This window comes from Carassius carassius, chromosome 5, assembly GCF_963082965.1.
Source record: "Carassius carassius chromosome 5, fCarCar2.1, whole genome shotgun sequence".
Classification (NCBI taxonomy): Eukaryota; Metazoa; Chordata; class Actinopteri; order Cypriniformes; family Cyprinidae; genus Carassius; species Carassius carassius.
This window is the reverse complement of record NC_081759.1, coordinates 40,102,931-40,123,021: the sequence shown is the minus strand read 5'-3', so window position 1 is coordinate 40,123,021 and position 20,091 is coordinate 40,102,931. Positions and strand designations below refer to the sequence as shown.

At 37.4% G+C, this 20,091-nt stretch overlaps 1 protein-coding gene across 1 annotated transcript in view; it reads right to left on the bottom strand.

Annotated features, from left to right (window-relative positions):
- Positions 1–20,091, bottom strand: part of LOC132141607 (polypeptide N-acetylgalactosaminyltransferase 9-like) — an 84,461-nt gene that overhangs the window by 8,452 nt on the left and 55,918 nt on the right. The window contains exons 6-7 of the mRNA XM_059551289.1: positions 18,994–19,111; positions 1,706–1,891 (exon numbers count right to left, since the gene is read on the bottom strand). Coding sequence (XP_059407272.1) covers positions 1,706–1,891; positions 18,994–19,111 — 304 coding nt within the window. The remainder of the gene's footprint in view (positions 1–1,705; positions 1,892–18,993; positions 19,112–20,091) is intronic.

Below are 20,091 nucleotides of genomic sequence, written 5' to 3'. Positions count from 1 at the left end.
ATATTACAGTATATTGGTACAGTGATGTACTGAAACATATTTACTTACAGTATACTGTGGTACAATATATAGTATGTCATACAGTAATTGCTGTCAACATTTACATACTGTTCTATAATGTCAAAAAAAGGTAATTACCTGTTCTCTAAATCTTCGGATTATGGTGAACACCGTGAATCTACTGATGTTTGGTTGTGCCCTTTGTCCAGCCTCCCATATGCTCATACCATGGACAAGAACATGGTCAATCACAGTAGCTCTGAATTCATCAGATATTACTGTTCTTTGTCTTCGCTGACCACCTCGACCACCTCGACCTCCTCTCACACGAACTCTTCCTCTCAGATTTCTATCCATTGTAGGACCTCACAAACCAGTGCTCTCTGAACTGGTTCACTGTATATGTTCCCTCACATCATTAGCCACAAGTGTGATCAATTTTGAGTTGTTGTGTTCAAATGGTGACATCTGTGCTTTATTTGTGTTTAACTTTTGTCACCTGTGCTCACCATTATACAGCACGGGTGCATCACAATGAAAATGTGTCGGCAAGTTGTGTCTAAACAGGTGAAAAGTGCTTATGGTTTTGCCAAAAGAGTGATTGATTCAATCAGTGGGTTCAGGCAACTGAGCATTTGGTTCAGACAATAGGGTTTAGTGTTTTAGCAATTGGGAAAAACTGTAATAAAAAAAATGCAAAGACATTTTTTTAAAGTAGAAAACTGAATATAGTCCAATATTATCTGAAAATCATTTTTACAGTGCACAGCATCCCAGTTGCTAAAATAAAATAAAATATGTAATATTTATTATCAATACCTTTTATTAATAAGATGACTAATATAACTATTTGACAAATAATGGGTAGTATTTAAGGACATATTCATGTAGAATAGATTTGAAGTGGAGAAGAATTAACTTAATTTTCTGCATAAATCTGCCTTTTTGATATGCAACAGTAATACTGTCAGCGTAAAGCATTACTTTTGCAGTTATGTCACTGTTTTGCTTCATAAGTAAACATCACTATCATTACTGAGCACTGCAAGACCAGTAACAAGCACAGTGAAGGGTGCATTTGTAATAGTACATGTGTAATTGAACACTACTGCTTTATGAATAACTATTAATAATGTATACTTGGCCATTATGAACTTGTTTTCCATTTTAAAACTGCGTGGAGATATTATTTTTAAGTGGTGAAGTATCTCATTCCATTTATTGACCAAGGCCATTCTGGAAACACTTCAGTGCAATTAAGCCTTTTAATAACTTAAGTGCTGGCTTTGGATGAATTATCCTTTCAATACGCTGCGATTCATTTTAGGAAGAAAATAAGCTTCATGTTTACATACCAAGATTCTTAAAATGAAATGCACATTTTATTAATAATAATGCTCGATAAGGCAAGATACAAGAGTTCCCTTTATAAAAAAAAAATCTAACTAATGTAAAGCATAACGTATTTGCAGCATATCTTCTGTAAAGACTATGACTGCGGGAATTGTGCGCTGAGGGTGACATTAAAACTGACTCTGACAAGTTGCCAAACTTAATCTACAGCCTCGTTCTGTATATTGTGCCTCGCACAGAAGAAACGCAAGTAAATTAATCAGGACAAAATTGATTACAGTAATCATTTTCCATTAACTATTGGCTGCGTAGACTCAAATGAGGTTTGGTGATGGCTAAAACTTGGACTCACATTCATGGGGATATTCCAGGCCATGTAGACGTGGGACTTAAACTCATCCATCCAAACTTCTGCTGCCCGCAGCGCGTTCCGCTTGGCATAGTAGTCAATATCGTTGTTGTACGGTTTCTTTGTGCGTTCGATGTGAGCTACTCGTGCACACGGGAGAACCTCCATACTGCCACCACACTGCCACACCTGCACACAGAGACGGTAAATAACAGTTAAATCTAAAACAGTAAAAACTTTTTTTTTACACATTTTATGAACAACAACTTCTTATGAAAGCCCATTTACAACAGCAAATTACAAATAAATAATTTACAATTGTGATTTTTTTTCTCACAGTTCTAGAAAAAGATTTGCGAGATCTGAATTCAGAATTGCTAAATATGGAGCCTGTTTCCGTCGCTGATCAAATTTTTTAATATATAACTGCGGCTTTGTATCTAACAATTCTGACTTTTCTTCTCATAATTGCGTGATATAAACTAGCAATTCTGATAAATAAAGTCAGAACCACGAGATATAACCTTACAATTCTGACTTTTTTTTTTCACAAAATTGTGATCTTTAGAAATTCTGAGAACACCGTATTTGTCCCTTCCTCAAAATTGTACTTTAACTCACAATTGCGAGTTTATATAATGCAATTCTGACTTTATAACTCGCAAGTTTTGTATCTAACAATTCTGACTTTTCTTCTCATAATTGTATGATACAAACTTGCAATGCAATTTTGAGAAAAAATCTGAATTGCAAGTTTGTATCATACAATTATGAGAAGAAAAGTCAGAATTGTTAGATACAAAACTGATATAAACTCACAATTGCGTGTCAGATCCACGAGATATAAACGCACAATTCAGATTTTTTTTAATCAGAATTGTGAGTTTACATCTCACAATTTTGAGTATTTTTCTTGCAATTGTGAGTTTACATCTGCCAATTTTGAGTTTATATCTCACAATTCTCCATTTTTTTCTCTCAATTCTGACTTTGACACGCAATTGTGAGTTTATATCACACATTTTTTTAAAGTCATAATTGTGAGACATAAACTCGTAATTCTTTGAACATTCTTTTTCTCCCTTCCTCAAAATGCAACTTTATATCATGCAATTCTGACTTTACGTCATGCAATTCTGACTTTATATCTTGCAATTCTGACTTTATAACTCACAATTGTGATTTTATATATCACAATTCTATGAAAAAAGGTCTGAATATTGAGTTAAAAGGCACAATAAACTTTTCTTTTGTATTCATATCAAGATGCTCATTTGCTATTCTGAGAAAAAAGTCTGGATAGTGATTGAGCGCAAACCTCCCGCTATCTCTCGTGAAGCCCAACAAGGAAGTGACTAAAACTGTACTTCATCGACTGGCCACTTGAGTGTGGCTGCAAAAGGGAGTCAATCCCATAGACTCCCATGCTTACAGCCTGGTGCAAAAAATGATTTTGTTCTGTATAGCTAATTTTACCCTTCATGACAACTCTGAGGGGGGTGAATTTTTTGATAACTCATCCGTTTAAATTATATTAAGCCTTAAATTTCTGCATAATTAAGGGTGTGGTCACTTGAGTGACAGGTGGATTGCTGTTGTTGACATTGCAGTCACGCTAGGTGGGCGTGGCTTTAGCAACCAGCTCCCGCCTTTTTTTTTTTGCCCGCTCTGCACACTTTGAGCTTCAAAAATCCTCTTCAGGAGTCTACGGGTGACGTCACGGACACTACGTCCATGTTTTTATACAGTCTATGATTGTGACCTTTTTTATGTTTTATTCTTCAGCAGACTTTTTTCTCACAAATGCGACTTTATTTCTCACAATTCAGACTTTTCTGCTCAGAGTTACGAGGTATAAACTTAGGATTGTGAGAAAAAAGTCAGAATTGTGATATAAAAATAGCCGTTACCATTATTATTTTTATTTAATTTTTTATCCTGTGGTGGAAACAAGCTTCCATAGGTTCTAGTATGTGCAAAAGCAATGCTAAGGTGTCCATCATTAAATAATACAGGTAGTTAAATACAACCCGAATTCCGGAAAAGTTGGGACGTTTTTTAAATTTTAATAAAATGAAAACTAAAAGACTTTCAAATCACATGAGCCAATATTTTATTCACAATAGAACATAGATAACATAGCAAATGTTTAAACTGAGAAATGTTCTCTATAGGTGAAAGATCTGGACTGCAGGCAGGCCAGGTTAGCACCCGGACTCTTCTACGACGAAGCCATGCTGTTGTTATAGCTGCAGTATGTGGTTTTGCATTGTCCTGCTGAAATAAACAAGGCCTTCCCTGAAATAGACATTGTTTGGAGGGAAGCATATGTTGCTCTAAAACCTTTATATACATTTCAGCATTCACAGAGCTTTCCAAAACATGCAAGCTGCCCATACCGTATGCACTTATGCACCCCCATACCATCAGAGATGCTGGCTTTTGAACTGAACGCTGATAACATGCTGGAAGGTCTCCCTCCTCTTTAGCCCGGAGGACACGGCGTCTGTGATTTCCAACAAGAATGTCAAATTTGGACTCGTCTGACCATAAAACACTATTCCACTTTGAAATAGTCCATTTTAAATGAGCCTTGGCCCACAGGACACGACGGCGCTTCTGGACCATGTTCACATATGGCTTCCTTTTTGCATGATAGAGCTTTAGTTGGCATCTGCTGATGGCACGGCGGATTGTGTTTACCGACAGTGGTTTCTGAAAGTATTCCTGGGCCCATTTAGTAATGTCATTGACACAATCATGCCGATGAGTGATGCAGTGTCGTCTGAGAGCCCGAAGACCACGGGCATCCAATAAAGGTCTCCGGCCTTGTCCCTTACGCACAGAGATTTCTCCAGTTTCTCTGAATCTTTTGATGATGTTATGCACTGTAGATGATGAGATTTGCAAAGCCTTTGCAATTTGACGTTGAGGAACATTGTTTTTAAAATTTTTCCACAATTTTTTTACGCAGTCTTTCACAGATTGGAGAGCCTCTGCCCATCTTTACTTCTGAGAGACTCTGCTTCTCTAAGACAAAGCTTTTATAGCTAATCATGTTACAGACCTGATATCAATTAACTTAATTAATCACTAGATGTTCTCCCAGCTGAATCTTTTCAAAACTGCTTGCTTTTTTAGCCATTTGTTGCCCCCGTGCCAACTTTTTTGAGACCTGTAGCAGGCATTAAATTTTAAATGAGCTAATTAAGTGGATAAAAGTGTAAAATTTCTAAGTTTAAACATTTGCTACGTTATCTATGTTCTATTGTGAATAAAATATTGGCTCATGTGATTTGAAATTCCTTTAGTTTTCATTTTATTAAAATTTAAAAAACGTCCCAACTTTTCCGGAATTCGGGTTGTATAATTTGAACTCTTTTTATGCCTATTTTTGCTAATTTCTTGTTATGCTGACTGTCCTGACAGTGAGAGTAAGCATTTAACTACAACAAAATTATTTGCAATTTTCAGCGTATGAAAAAAAGTACAAAGTCAAATGTTTTGCCATCTAAATATTCTCAGAGCTCAAAAAATGAACTGCTTTTTATTTAGGGCGGCTCAACTCGCCTGTTGAGGTTTGCCCCCTTCATAATAGAAAGTGTGTGAGCTTGCCTGATAAAGCAATTAAGTGTTAAGGACCATTAGTTTGTGCTGAGATGAGAGAAACGGGATGATGAATGAATGTGTGGAAGAACGAGTGCAAATATAAAACATCTACCCCTGAGATCCAACACCAGTCACACTATTATGCTGACTCTGTGTGTCTGCCTCCACATCATAGAAATATGAAAAAACAGACAGTGAATGTATTTATGCCATAATAAGGCAGAGTCAGCCTACTGCTGATGACAGGGGCACCAGAAAGTTCAACGAAACTGCTGGAGAACAGATACAGAAGGTCTACTGACCTGAAAGGCCAGAGACTAACAAATGAACATATGTATATTAATAATCGGCTATTAACATTACAGGTGGATAGCTTTGAAAAGATAATGTGTGTAACTGGATATGACATACTTGAAAGCAGCACTACTAGATTCGCAAGGAGTACATTTTAGGACTAAACTGAAGATTCTTGCACCAAAAAGTGATCATTTAGTTTTACATGATAATTGTTTTACCTCTCTTATGACAGCTTTAAGAGTTATATATGTACTATAAATTACGTCACATTAAAAAAGGCTTCAATTTATCAAGGATGCATTACAGTACATTGATCAAAAGTGACAGTAAATACTTTTTTAAAGCATTATTACAAAACATTTCTATTTGCAAATCTTTGGAACTTTCTATTAAAAAAAACTAAACTAAACTAAACTAAACTAAACAAAAACACACACACACACACACACACACACACACACACACACACACACAAGCAGCATAACTTTTTTTCAACATTTATAGTAATGATGTTGTTAAATGTTATGCAAAATCATATTAGAATGATTTCTGAAGGATCACATGACACGTGATTCACATTTTAATGTCATTTGATCAAACAAATCCAGCCTTGGTGAGCAAAAGCAACTTTTTTCATAAACATTTAAAAAAATTACAGACCCCAAACTTCTGAACGGTAGTTTACAATCCTTTTAATGGTTTTCTCAAGTGACAAACATCTTCTATTAATATAAATAAAGTATCTGGGATTCAGTCTAATTCTGAATACTCTGCTTTTTGAAACCAGAAGGTGTTGAAAACAGGGACACCAAATTAATATTTTACATTAAAAGAAGCTAATAAAAGGAGAACTCAGAAGCACAAACACACAAAGGAAATAATGAAAAACATGGAACACCTAGAATGAATCAAGACACAGGAAATACGAGTAAAATTAATAAAGACGATCTTTAAGTGCATTGTGCATCCTTGGTGGCTTTATACTTGAGAGCAACAAGCAGAAGTGCATACACCTTCGCTTTGAGAGCTAGCGGTCCTCTGTCCTTCACTAACCGTGACATTAATGGAACTAGCTATGCATTCGCCGACTTTCATTAGCTGTGAAAATACTTTCAACTTCAGCTCCACTGATCCATAGTGCAACCTTGGTGTACAGAATCAATCTCAGAGCAGTAGAGTTCTGTTATGGCCTCACATGCTGCAGGTCTGCTTTTCCCTGCTCTCTCACTCTACAGTGAATACTCCATTGTGTGCTTTGTTCAAGCTCGATAAAAGCCTACTTTCAGTCACAGAACAGACAAAAGACAACAAATTAACTTGTCAGCCCTCTGTGTTTGGATTAGAGTTGAGTAAAGAGACTGCCCACTCTTTGAGAAAGAAACGGTGTTAAACACCACAGAGCTAGTGTTACAAAGACAATAAAAACCCAAAACCTATTGCACACTATCGCTATATATCATAGCTATTTACATGATGATAAGGAACAATGGTGAGATAAAAACTTCAAAATCCAATGAACTACTAAACGTTCACATCATTTTGATTGAAACAAAAATATTGATAACTTGTTCCATATATCTTCAAGTTCAGAGATTGCATTGCTTTTGCCTGTATAAAATCTGTAAAGTGAGGTTTTATAGGCCTTTATAGACAAAAAGCCACTGCAACTTCCTGTTTCAGCAGGAAATACATTAATACAGGAAATCAATTACACATTATACATTGTTTATCTTGCCAGCAGCATGATCAGATATTTAATATTCAGCTTGGCATGTACAATTTTTTTAAAAACAATTAATTAAGGATTTTTGAAGTATGTTTTACAAGAAAATACTTTTACATGTTTAATTCTTTGTTATTTGCCATTCCTTTGTATCTATTTGGACAATTTATTAGCAATTTCTATGTGAAAAGAGTGTCAAAGGAGTTTTCAAAGTGTTTAAAGAGAGTAATTGTAATGCTTTTCAGTGGCCTCATTCATATCCTGCAATTACCTGTGCTTTTATGCTTTCTTCTGAATGTCTGGATATCACCGAATAAATCTGAATGCATTGAGACAAAATATATTTCATAGGCCCTTATTTCCATATATGTATGATGTCCTCTATAAAAATAGTCTCTGTCACTGTTGATCTTCTTTGCGTACAAGCAGGGAGTGAGATGTTTCTGCACATCTTTCAGCAGGTTTCTTTCATAACATTATTAAAACAAATCATTCTCTCTCCGGACTCTGGAGCCTTGTTGATGAAATGATGATTGTTGAAGAGCACTGACAGAAACACATTTACCTCACGCTAAGGGGAGGTCATTACTGACCTTATTTTCTCTTTTTTTTCTCCCTGCTGTAATTAAGCGGTCTGGAGGAGAGCCATCAAGGTCAAAAACTCTTGGTGAACAACTGCAAGGAGCACACTCTGACTCAAACTTTTCTGATCATTATTGGGCATAATCATTATTGGGCAAAATCAGTGCTGTCCAAAGCCCTCAGATACAGTGTACAGTGTGTCATAAAAGATGTTGCAAAGTCAGTTTTGACTTTTACTCAAGATGTCAAGGGTGTCATATCAAACAATTTAGCAAGCATCAATGAATTATACACTATATATATATATATATATAACTCTAACTCTAGCACACTCTATTCTAAGTCTATTCTTAAAAAAAAATCCCCTTTTAGACTTGCACACTAGCACACACACTAGCATTTCTTATATTTTTGTATCCTATCAATTTGTTATCTTTTTATTTATTATACAATTAACAAAAGCAAAAAGGCCTCTAACACTAGCCTTCTAATTTAGATAATAATAATTAAAAAAAAACCTGGCTACAGTATGTGTACTGCTTTAAAATAACCGAGTTTTGTTGATTTTGATTGCTGCTATTGTTCTCATTTGTAAGTCGCTTTGGATAAAAGCGTCTGCTAAATCACTAATTGTAAAAATACAGTATATGATATGCTTTTGCAATGCCAACATTTCTATATATATTTTTTCTTTTTAAGATGCAACATTCATTTTTACAAAATAACTAAATGCAAAATAACTAAATAAACGAAACTCTAACATAAGAATGTAAAAATACAAAGTATAATAAAACAAATTTAAATGTAATTTATTCCTTTGAAGGCAAAGCTGAATTCCTCCAGTCTTGAGTGTCATATGATCCCTCAGAAATCATTCTAATATGCTGATTTGATGCTCAAGAAACATTTCTTATTATTACACAGCATGACATAAACACTAGTGGAAGTGTTTGTGGGCAGGTCAGACTCTGATGACTCTGATTCGACTCTCTCCTTTGAGAGACAATATCTTTATTTATCATGCATTTTTTTGATTAACAGCTTTGAAGATTGTTTTTATTTGAGGATAGCTATGTTATAAGCTGCAAATTAGATATTTTTTCAAAATTATTTGAAATTATTATTATTATTTGTATCAATGATTGTATGGCTCTTTATATCTATACTTCCGTACTTTTCATAAATTTAATCCATGCTGGATTACAGTATTAATTTATTTTATTAATTGCAGTGTGTTTGACTGCAGTTTTTAAGGAGAAAAATACTAATCCTGAAAACTTAATTAAATCATTGCATCATTGTTGTTTGTAATATTTCTTGTTTACAAACCATCTGCAATCTAGTTTAATCAGGCTTCACCGCAGTCTGCAGTAGCTATCAGATCCGACCTCCAAGACTTCCAAATGTGGTGAGCAAAATTCGCTCAGTACAGATTTTGTGGGTGCGTTTACTGTTACACGATTTGCATAATTCCTTTAGTGAACTGGGTGCTAAAACAATGCAAAAAGTGCATGCAAATGAATGGTGCTATCAGTGGGTGCAATTCATTCACTCCTCCCTCTTACTCTTAATCAAGCATATTTGGCCAGTGTTAGACTGACGTACTTTCATTTGTTTTTAAAAAGTTACATCATCTCATCCTCTGAGTCACTCTGAGAAAACTCTGCTCCTCTTCTCTCGCTCCCTGAGCATTATATTCTCTGTCTCACTCTCGTCCCCATTCTTCCTATGACAGGGAACAGACAAAGCTTTGCCATCTATTTTTTTAATCACGTTAATTATACCAGACGGTTTTATGTGATGTACGGTTCAGATCAAGCGCTGGCTAATTTAATTGGACCCTCTTGCCAGCCTGTGCTCTCAGAGTCATATTTCAATGATCAGACGCTATTGATGATCATTGCAATGATAAAAATAGCAATAAAAGGCCATGACTTAATGCTGTCACACTGGAGGATAGATAAAAGTGCCACAGTAATTCATACTGAGATTTAAAAAAAGCTACTAAAAATGAATCTGACTTCCTGTCTCATCAATGCTCATTAAGTTTTACCTGTAGAAACGCTGCCTAAGGTTCAGTACTGAATCCTCTAATAAACATTAACACAGTGACTTGCTGCCAACATATTGCAATTATTACAGTAAAACTGTGGGAACTGGAAAAAAAATAATTAGTGTCGCCCAAAAAGCAGTAAACTTTTGTTATATTACTTAGATGAACAAGTACACACACACACACACATGGACACATGCATGCACGCGCACACACACACACACACACACACACACACACACACACACACACACACACACACACACACACACACACACACACAAACACACACACACAGGTTTAGATGTTTTATGAAGACGTGCCAATGGCTCAACATGTCAATTTTTTAAGAAAATATTAAAATAAAAATGAATTAAAATATTGATAAATAGTATAATAGTATAGAAATAAACTACAATTAAAATTTCTACATATCATTACACAACATTTAAATGAGATGCTTGAGTTTATACTAGAATAGGCAGGATAAAACATGTCTAGCTTTGGCTGTTGGACTATGAAAAAGAACCCTTGAGCCTGAAAGCATCTGTGAGCCACTCGAATAAGGATAATCGACTTTTCCATTGTGCCCTTTGGGGACATTCTAAAAAAAAAATAATAATATTAATTTTTAGATTTCTAATTACATATTCAGTATCCCTCCCAGGAATCACAATCAGGATGAGATGCATGGGTCGCATTTCTGCCAGTGAGCTTTACTAAATGAATTATAATTTCCCCTCAGCTGTCGCTAACTGTGTTTGCTGAGGATCTTTAAACTGTTTGGACTGAGTTGCATGGTAACACACTAGTTTTTGCAAAGACATGAAGAAGATGAAATTGACTTAAGAAATGGAATCTGATGATGGCACGTACTTACGGTAATGTGGCATATTTAAAAAGCATACACACATCAGCATTCAAATATGAGTTAATGAGAATCCTTTGAGGTAAATGAAAGTTTATATTCTTTGATTAAGTGTTCACTTCTATTTACATTACATGTCTATATGTACAGTAATTCTAAGCCACTAGTAAGAAGGTGGCATGCTGTGGAGTACTTGGAGTGTAGCAGGAAAAATAATCTTCTCACGCAGAGCATGGGAAGTGATGATATATAATACGATGATGTTTAAGGGTTAATGTAAAGTTTAGGATCAGGGATGTTAGATCTCATAAATCAAGGCTTGGCTTTAAACTGTCAGGGAAATGCAAGCACGCTAAGGCCCAAATCTCCATGTAATGATGTAATGGGTTGCTTACTTTCAGTTTTGCAAATAAATAATGTTATATATATATATATTACTACGTAGATCTCTAGGTCCACGTGCACAACGATGGGTAGGTAGTAGAGTACAGCAAGAAGATGTACCAGCGCACACACACACACACACACACACACACACACACACACACACACACACTTATACACATCGCATCTAGTCCACTGAAACAGCATGATCTGTGGGATGTATCAAAAACCTCAGATGAGCCATAACAGAGCCTCCCAGAGGGCTGCATCTCTCGTGTCCTCTCTCTTCACTAAACATAGAACAGGAGAGGAAAAATGAGTTTGTTCCAGATCCGCTGGTTGAGCTAAGCCTAATGGAAATTATAAAATTAAATTTTGGCTCAGAGGAGAAAATAAATTCAGATAGTACAGTGAGGGAAAGATTTCTGTGCTGTATTATTAATTTTGTCAGCTGTCAAGCAATATCTTCATTGTATGACTTTTTGCTTATTTTTTCTTTATTCTTTATTTCTTTTTTCTATTTAACTTTACTTAACTTTTTAAAATAATGCATGCAAAGAAAACACACAAGCATTCACAGAAAAAAAACTACATCTTTGCTGCTATAATCTTGATATTTCTATGGGGTGAAACTTTTTTAATGAGGAAAACAATTCTGTAGACCTCTACAATATGTAAACACTCTTCTTTCATTGAGAAATGAGTGGCTGCTCTTACTTATGGTTTGTGAGTTTACAGTCGAGTCCAATATAGTTTTGCAGTTCCCCATCCTCCTTGAAAAGCTGCTTTACTATGTTGTGAGAAAATAGGTCTAAAAGGTGCTGCAGAAATGGTTAAAATCCACAGTGTGCTGAGGAATCTTGTAAAAAAAATCATAAATGAAAAAATACAAATCGATGCTCTTTTCAAGATGAGCCAAGCTCAAAATGAGCCGTTTTTTGCAGCTTCATTTTTAATGTTTTTTTTTTTATGATTTTTGTGTTCAAAAGATTCAGAAAAATGAATCTGTCATGACACGACCCATTGAAAACAAATTAGACTAAGTTCCAGCTATCTTTATCTTCCCCAGATGGTTATATCCAATCAGTTGGGATGTTAACTTAAAAAGTATGAGAAACATTTCAGAGTTTGCTGATCTTCTTGAATATGATCCACACAGACAGGGGAATGAGCTCTCAAAATATTTTCCGTCTCAGTGTTTCAATTTTCTAAAGCAACTAATAAATGTATTCCCCCGATAACCCAATTAAAGAGAAAAGCTGCACTGATCCATGTGGGTAGTCACTAGTTAGTTATGCAAATTAATTCTATCTATCTACATAAAGCAAAGAGAGTCAGATACTCAGTAATCGAGCAGCTTCCCATAATGCATATCAACATGACAAAATACATGCCTTTGAGTCCATTAAAGCTGCATTCGATTGACCAGAGGGCAAACCAATTGTGAATGTACGATACAACCTCAAGCAAAGATGCTGCTCAGAAAGATTTAAAAGCTTTACAATTCGCCAACATGATCCAAAGGTCATCTTCCTTCTCTCCCTTCACTGGTTTGTTTTGTATTCGCCTTTCAGCATCCATGCGGTATGTGTGCATGTGGGTGTGAAGAGACCACAGATAAAAAAAAAAGACCCGCTCGCCTGTCTTCATAATGAAAAATTGCTCCCTTTTGGAAGGTTTGAAGCAAGGACAAAAGTCACTGGAGATCTGACGTGCTGCTTTAACCTCAGTTACGGTTTTGATTTACATCTGATTCTACACGAAATCCATCTCATTAAGTCTTATGAATCATTAGAAAAGGTTCTGCAGAATCTGGTCTGTCTTGAGTCCTGATTAAATAGTTTGGCGCCATTAGTTTGAAGCATGGGGAAAAATTACTTTATGAAAAGCCCATTTTATTAAAGTACAGTATTCCTTTTTCTATATCTATGTAATTGTATATTTAAAAAAAAAACCATTTATATATTTGATTAAAATGTTAAATTTCATCAGTACTAAATAGTTAAAAATTTAGGGCCAGTTTTACTAAACAGGACAAATTAGTGCAAGAGCGCAATTCCAAAACAGTGCAGATGGGACGGGAAACTTCTGTAGGTGATTTACTAACAACCGTGCAAATTAAAGAACACACATGCAACATCTAATTTACATACTGACCAACGTAATATACCATGCACAGTGCAAATTAGTGTATCCACTGGAAGCCCCATCCTTCTGGAAGGAGGTCTCGGAGGCAAATACACATATAGCATCCGTTTAGGAGTATACGGAATTTTTTTTATTAAATATTAAATTAAAAACCCTCTTGGGAAGGCAGAAGTCTGCCGGGGATACACGGGCTCTAAGGCTATACCGTGGACTATACACATACGAGTACCGTTTAGGTCTCAACCGGATACATCATGAAGGCCTGGCGCCGGACGTTCCGCCGCGTCCAGCTACTTAGGGTGATGGAGGATCTCAACAGGGTCTACAGTACGGACACTCTGGAGCAGTTTAAACAAGCCGACACTAACCGGGGCCTCTCAGTGCCACTACCTGTTTGAGGTGAGAACACAGGAGGATACACGAAGGCTATATAACCTAGCGAACATGTTAGGGGTTGCCCAGCCCGCAGCTCTACAAATATCTGTCAGCGAGGCGCCACGAGCCAGCGCCCAGGAGGATGCAACACTTCTAGTTGAGTGAGCTCGCAACCTGAACGGGCAGGGCACATCCTGAGCCTGATAAGCCAGGGTTATGGCATCCACAATCCAGTGGGCCATCCTCTGCTTAGAGACGGCACTCCCCTTCTGTGTACCCTCATGTCTGCCAGACCCAGCCAGAGATGGTGCTCCTGGACCACTAATGTGGACATCACACGACCCAGCTAACTCGCGGTGACCTTCGTCACTTGAAGCGCAAGGTCAGTGGTGGTTCAGAGTTCATCCAGAAGCGCTGGATCATTACCACCCTCTTGCAGGTCCTTCAGTGCCTTAGCCTGGTGCACCTGCAGTAACGCCATAGCGTGTAAGGCGGAAGCAGCTTCCCCGCAAGCCGCATAGGCACTGCCGGTCAGACCAGACGAGTGCCTACAGGCCCGGGAAGGGAGCACCGGGTCTCCACGCCAGAAGGCGGACTTAGGACACAATTGCATCGCTACCGCCCGCTCCACCGACAGGATTCCTGAATACCCCTTCGTTGCACCGCCATCGAGGGTGGTGAGGGAGGAGGAGCCCACCGGCCGGTTTCTGGCAGTAAAAGGTGCCGTCCACGACTTGGTGAGCTCGTCATGCACTTCCGGAAAGAAAGGCACTGGGGTGGGGTGCTGAGAACCAGCACGCGCCACCCCGAGAAACCAATCATTCAGCCGCGAGGGTTCGGGACGCGGTGGGGGATTCCACTCGAGCCCTACCCTCTCGGCGGCCTGGGAAAGCATAGCTGCCACTTCGGGATCCGACTCAGGCTTTGGCACCGCCCCAGAGGGCGGTAGTGCAGCCGAATCGTCATTCGACAGCTCTCCCTCCAATGCTGAGATCCACATCTGGTTGGGGGGAGTCCCACTGGATACCACTGGTACGCTCCTTGAAGAGGGCCCAGCGCGCTCCGTGGGTTGCTCCACTGGATCGGAGAGGTGGTCCCCAGAGGGTTGGTTCCCTGCGGGGTTTGCCACCACTGTGACCCTCAAACCACCCGTGCTACTGTGGTTCTCGTCTGTCGGCCACCAGAACAAACCCCAGATCGCGGCCGCGGCAACGGGACTCTGCCCCCCTGAAGGTAGCGGAGCCTGGTTCGCAGCTCCGAGTTGGTCATATTCCTGCAGTGAGAACATGACTCATCCACGAAAGCCACCTCAGCGTGCTCGACGCCCAGACACCTGAGGCAGCGATCGTGACCATCACCCGTTGCCAGGTAACGACCGCACCCAGAAACGCACGGGGGCGAAACGGCATCCTTATAAGGTCGATCCGTCGTCTTTACAAAGACGCACCCATGAAGCTCTTTTAGAGAAATTTGCTCTTTAGGAAATGCTCTTTTAGTGCTGAGGCGCACAGGGGAATTGGCTGCTTGCAACACGACAGTAACAATAATTGCATGCCAATGTGCATTGGCTCATTTAGTTTACACTCGAAGTAGATTGGTCTATCGAAGCAATATCCCATATTCGTCGGCCACCGACGTGGCGTCGAGAGTGACCGACTGAAAGGGAACCACAGTACATTGAAAAGATAGAGATGGAGCTGGTATTGCGTTACTCATACTAGAGGGTTTCAAGTCATCTTTAATTTCTTTAGCAAATTAAAAATAACATGGCTTGGCAAACGATACGTTCGAATAATGTGTTCTTTAGGCATTCCAAATAAAATGAATACATGTGAAAAAAATCCTATCCATTCTACCATGCACTCTCTGTTTTCTGTGCAACAGTTGCAGCCATTTCAAATGCAAAATTGTTTAAAACATGTTTTAAAATAACGGCACAAATACCTGTAATTTGACAAATGCCAATGTTAGTAAAATGTGTTGCGTTTTGCATTTTAATACTCTCCTCCCATAGCTTTTGCATCTGAAAGGGAAACTCCTACAAATTCATATTCAAAAAGGTCAGGCCCAAACATAACTGTCCACGCCTTTTCAGAGCTAAATCATCACTGTGCATCTTTAGTCAAACCTGACCGTACAATTTTAACATCAAAAGATGGTTTTCACTGGCACAGGCTGTTAGTAAAACTGGCCCATAGTAGGCATATTTAGTTGTATCAAGTTTAAGACCTTAAAAAGTCTTAAATGTTTGAAATGGTACAAGAAAAGCCTTTATTATTATTTCAAAAGGTCTAAAAAGATTTTGAAATCCTGCAGATACCCTCAGAGGCTGAGAATACATGAAAACAAAGGAAAAAGAAAAGACTCAACAAAAAGTGGATGCCAGGTTGCGAATGGCTGGTTGATTAGCAAAGAGAATCGAGTATTGCTTCAAAATGAATTTTTTATTTGCTATTTGTTTTTAGCACAGGCTTTTTGTAATTTCCCATTCCCAACACAAAATTGTTGCCAGTGAAAAGACTGTGTGGCTAATAACTATAATAATAAATTAATAAATGTGTATATATGTTTATTAGGGCTGTCACTAGACTCAATGGAAAAACCATATAATAGAAAAATTCAATATATATATATATATATATATATATATATATATATATAGAGAGAGAGAGAGAGAGAGAGAGAGAGAGACAGAGAGAGAGAGAGACAGAGACAGAGAGAGAGAGAGAGAGAGAGAGAGAGAGAGATCAAACAATATTAAAACACTGTTACAATTTTTTGTGTTAATTAATGGATCTCATGCAGTAATTTTGAGAAATTCAATGTTTATGTAACTAGAATACAACATTTACAACATAATTTACTACAGCTATTTGTTAAGCATTGCATCTTCATACACTACAAGTTCAACACTGTTAAAAAAAACAGCATCTACAAAACTGCAAAAAATCAGCAGTTGGAAAAGGCTATAAAAGGCTGCTCACAAAAAAAGTACCCCTGTGAATCATCCTCTGCCAGCCTTAGTTCCTGCTTGCATTGGTAAAACAAAATGTCACTTCAGGATAAAATTTAACTGATATACACTAAATGCAATTAGTTTGGGCTGTAAGTGTCAAATAAGCTCTTTCTGAGCCACTTTACCGCAGTTTTAATTTCCCTTGTGGGCATTTGGTACAACTTCACACAAATTAATCTCCCATCATACCGCTGCACATTTCTTCTAATGTTTTTAAGTCTTCATATAACCTATTCAATCTGAGCCTATTGCTCCACAACGTCCTCTCCTCGACTCCCCGCTTCTGAATATCTTTACAGAGTGAACTAAGGTTGTCTATTTGGTGTGGCATAAGGTTAATTATTAAATATGTAGCTGTCAGTCAAAGTTATCCCTCCTGAATGAGCTGCATCAGCTTTGGAGGATTAACCAGAGGATGAGATGGATCATATCTGCCATCACTGTGTTCAGCACCAATAAGCATTTGGTTTATTTCAAAGCTGGGACTTTGACACAATTGCTAAATTCTATATTTTTGTTGTTGTTTTTTCTGTTACAAGAAACCTTCTGCAGCATGTAATGAAGGAACAAATGGAATGCACAACACAGTGCCACTTTTTTCACTTAAAGTTATAGTTTAACCCAAAAAATTAATCTAATTTAACATAGTGTGAGCAAATGTTGACATGGTTTTGACTTTTTGGCTAAACTATCCCTGTAAGTTTTCTTTAAAGGAATAGTTTAACCCGAAACAAAAAAAGCAGTCCATGATTTATTAATTAATGTCTTGTGACACTATTTACTTTACAAGCAAGGTGATGGACTGGAGTGGTGTGCATTACTTGATGATAGCTGTGATGTTTTTATCAGCTGTTTAGACTCATTATGACGGCACCCATAGTAATGCTATTCTCCAACTCTGTTTTAATGGAGAGACAACGTCATCTATATCTTGGATGGCCTGAGGGTGAATACATTTTCTGTCAATTTTCATTTTCAGGTAAACTATTCCTTTAAATCCACTAGACCAAGCAATTTCAAACCGAGGTCAGAAAAAAATGTTTTTAAATGCAAAACAGTAAGAATCTTCTCAGAAGTGGTCTGTGAAATATTGGTAAGTATGTGAACTATTTACATTTCAAACAAAAAGTCTTTATTATTAAATGTATGAATCATCCAGGATATGTGGCGAACACAAACAATGCCATTGTTATTTGTTGTAGAAAAACAAACAAAATGTCCTTACAATCAAGTACCAGGATGTAAAATAGCAGAACATTATGATATCAGGGTGCAAACAGTCACTGTGCAATATCAATCTATACCGATCCAGTATAAAATGCCTCTGAGGTTTCAGCAATTATGTTGATTCTCAATTTAAGTAAAAAAAAAATAAAAATAGAACAACATTCCAGGAAACAATTTTCAAAGAAAACCACAAATGATTCTGTCTACGTTTGTATCAGCTGAGACATAACAAACTGACAATTGAAACCGTCTTCAACCAGACGTTTCAAACAGCACAATTCATCTCCGTAGTTCAATCTATCATCAGGCTGAAAACACATTTCTGTCAACCAACACTGGCAATGAATCTTTAAAATGAATTAAAGGATTTTTATCCAAATTATGCAAATCTTCTAAGGATATTTGACGCCCCACAGAAAGAACAGCTTCTGAATTTAAGCAAGTTCAATTCTCCATTGGCTCACAGACCATGTGAGCCATGAAATTTCTCTCAAGGCTGCAGCTCCAGGAATCTACTTTCTTTCTACCCTACTGCCTTTAAAGCATTCGAGCTTGTGTAATTTGGCACGGAGTACTCTCACTTCCTTTGGGCAATGCATCTACTCCTTGATGGAGGGGGGAATCTGCACACTTAGCAAACACTCTCTAGTATGATGCCTTGGGCATGAAAGCATGAAGAAATGTAATTAAACGTATGTCAAATGCTGAAGCTTTGTAGATAGAGTTAATTACATCGTCACCTGTGAATTTACAGAGAGGGTGGCAACAATCGCAAATTGTAATTTCTGAGAGGGTCTCATATGCTAAAAAAGCTCCATGCTCAATGAATACCAATTACCTGAATACACTGGACAGAGAATGTCTCAACTGAACAAAATGAACAAGGCAGACACCTACTTGTCTCTTTTACATGTTTTTATGTGCATATGTTTACATCACCATACTTCACTTATCTAAGGCAAATAATGGCATCAGTGCACAAATACGGTTTAGTAAGGATCTCACTTACCCTCATACCAAGTTCAATGTTTTCTCCTCCGTAAACCTCCATGCCTGGGTCAAGCAGTCCGATTTCTCCAAAATACTCACGATCTACCACAAAGGAGCAGCCGATCATTGCAGGTGTCCTGTGCACGAGAAATATACTTGAGCATTCATATTCAGAGAGATTGGTCGGATGGACAGATACACTCTTAAAAATAAAGGTGCTTAAAAGAATCTTCACGGCAATGCCATAGAAGAACCATTTTTGGTTCTACAAAGAACCATTCAATCAAAGAACCATCTGTTTCTTACCTTTTTATAATCTGAAGAACCTTCATTGGCCACAAAGATCCTTTTGTGAAACAGAAAGGTTCTTCAGATGTTAAAAGTTCTTTATGGAACCATTTAGACAAAAAAGGTTCTTCTACGGCATCGTGAAGCACCTTTATTTTTTAAGATAGATATACAGAGAGACAGACAGATGATGGATGATAGATAAAGAAATAGAGAAATGTGTTTATTTGGTTTTTGTTAGTGCTACTCTTTCTTCACCCTCTCCCTGTATTCCCACTTGGTTTCTTGCTCTTCAGCGTGTAATATTAAAACAACTCCACATATGAGAGTTTGCTGAGATGGCGTTTGTCCCTGGTTTTTCAGGTCAGAGACACACTCAATTCAAAACCCTTTCCAAGAAGTTCAAAGTAAATGTCCGTCTGTGACAACCTTGGAAACAGTAATGATTAAAGTTTAGAAATAATAATAGTAGTTTAGTTTTGAATTATATATGATATCTTTATACAATTCATTAATAAATGGCATTCAAAAATGTGAATGTCCTGTGATAAATTAAATTTAAAAAAATATATATATATAATTTTTTTTTGTAGCAAACAAGTAGCTAAATAAAACATTTTTATTTTTTATTTTTTTTTTACTTTTGGCCTCAGTTTATTGGGGTCATACAGAAACCAGTATATGAAGTTTTGTAAAAGTTTTCTTAGCAAGTTTACTTTACACTTGTTCTAAAACTCTTGCCTTGGTTAAAAACTTTTGGGTCAGATCTGAGGTTTGTTGTGAACACAGCAAGGAGGCAAGACGATTCAGCTCTCCACAGACAAAACAA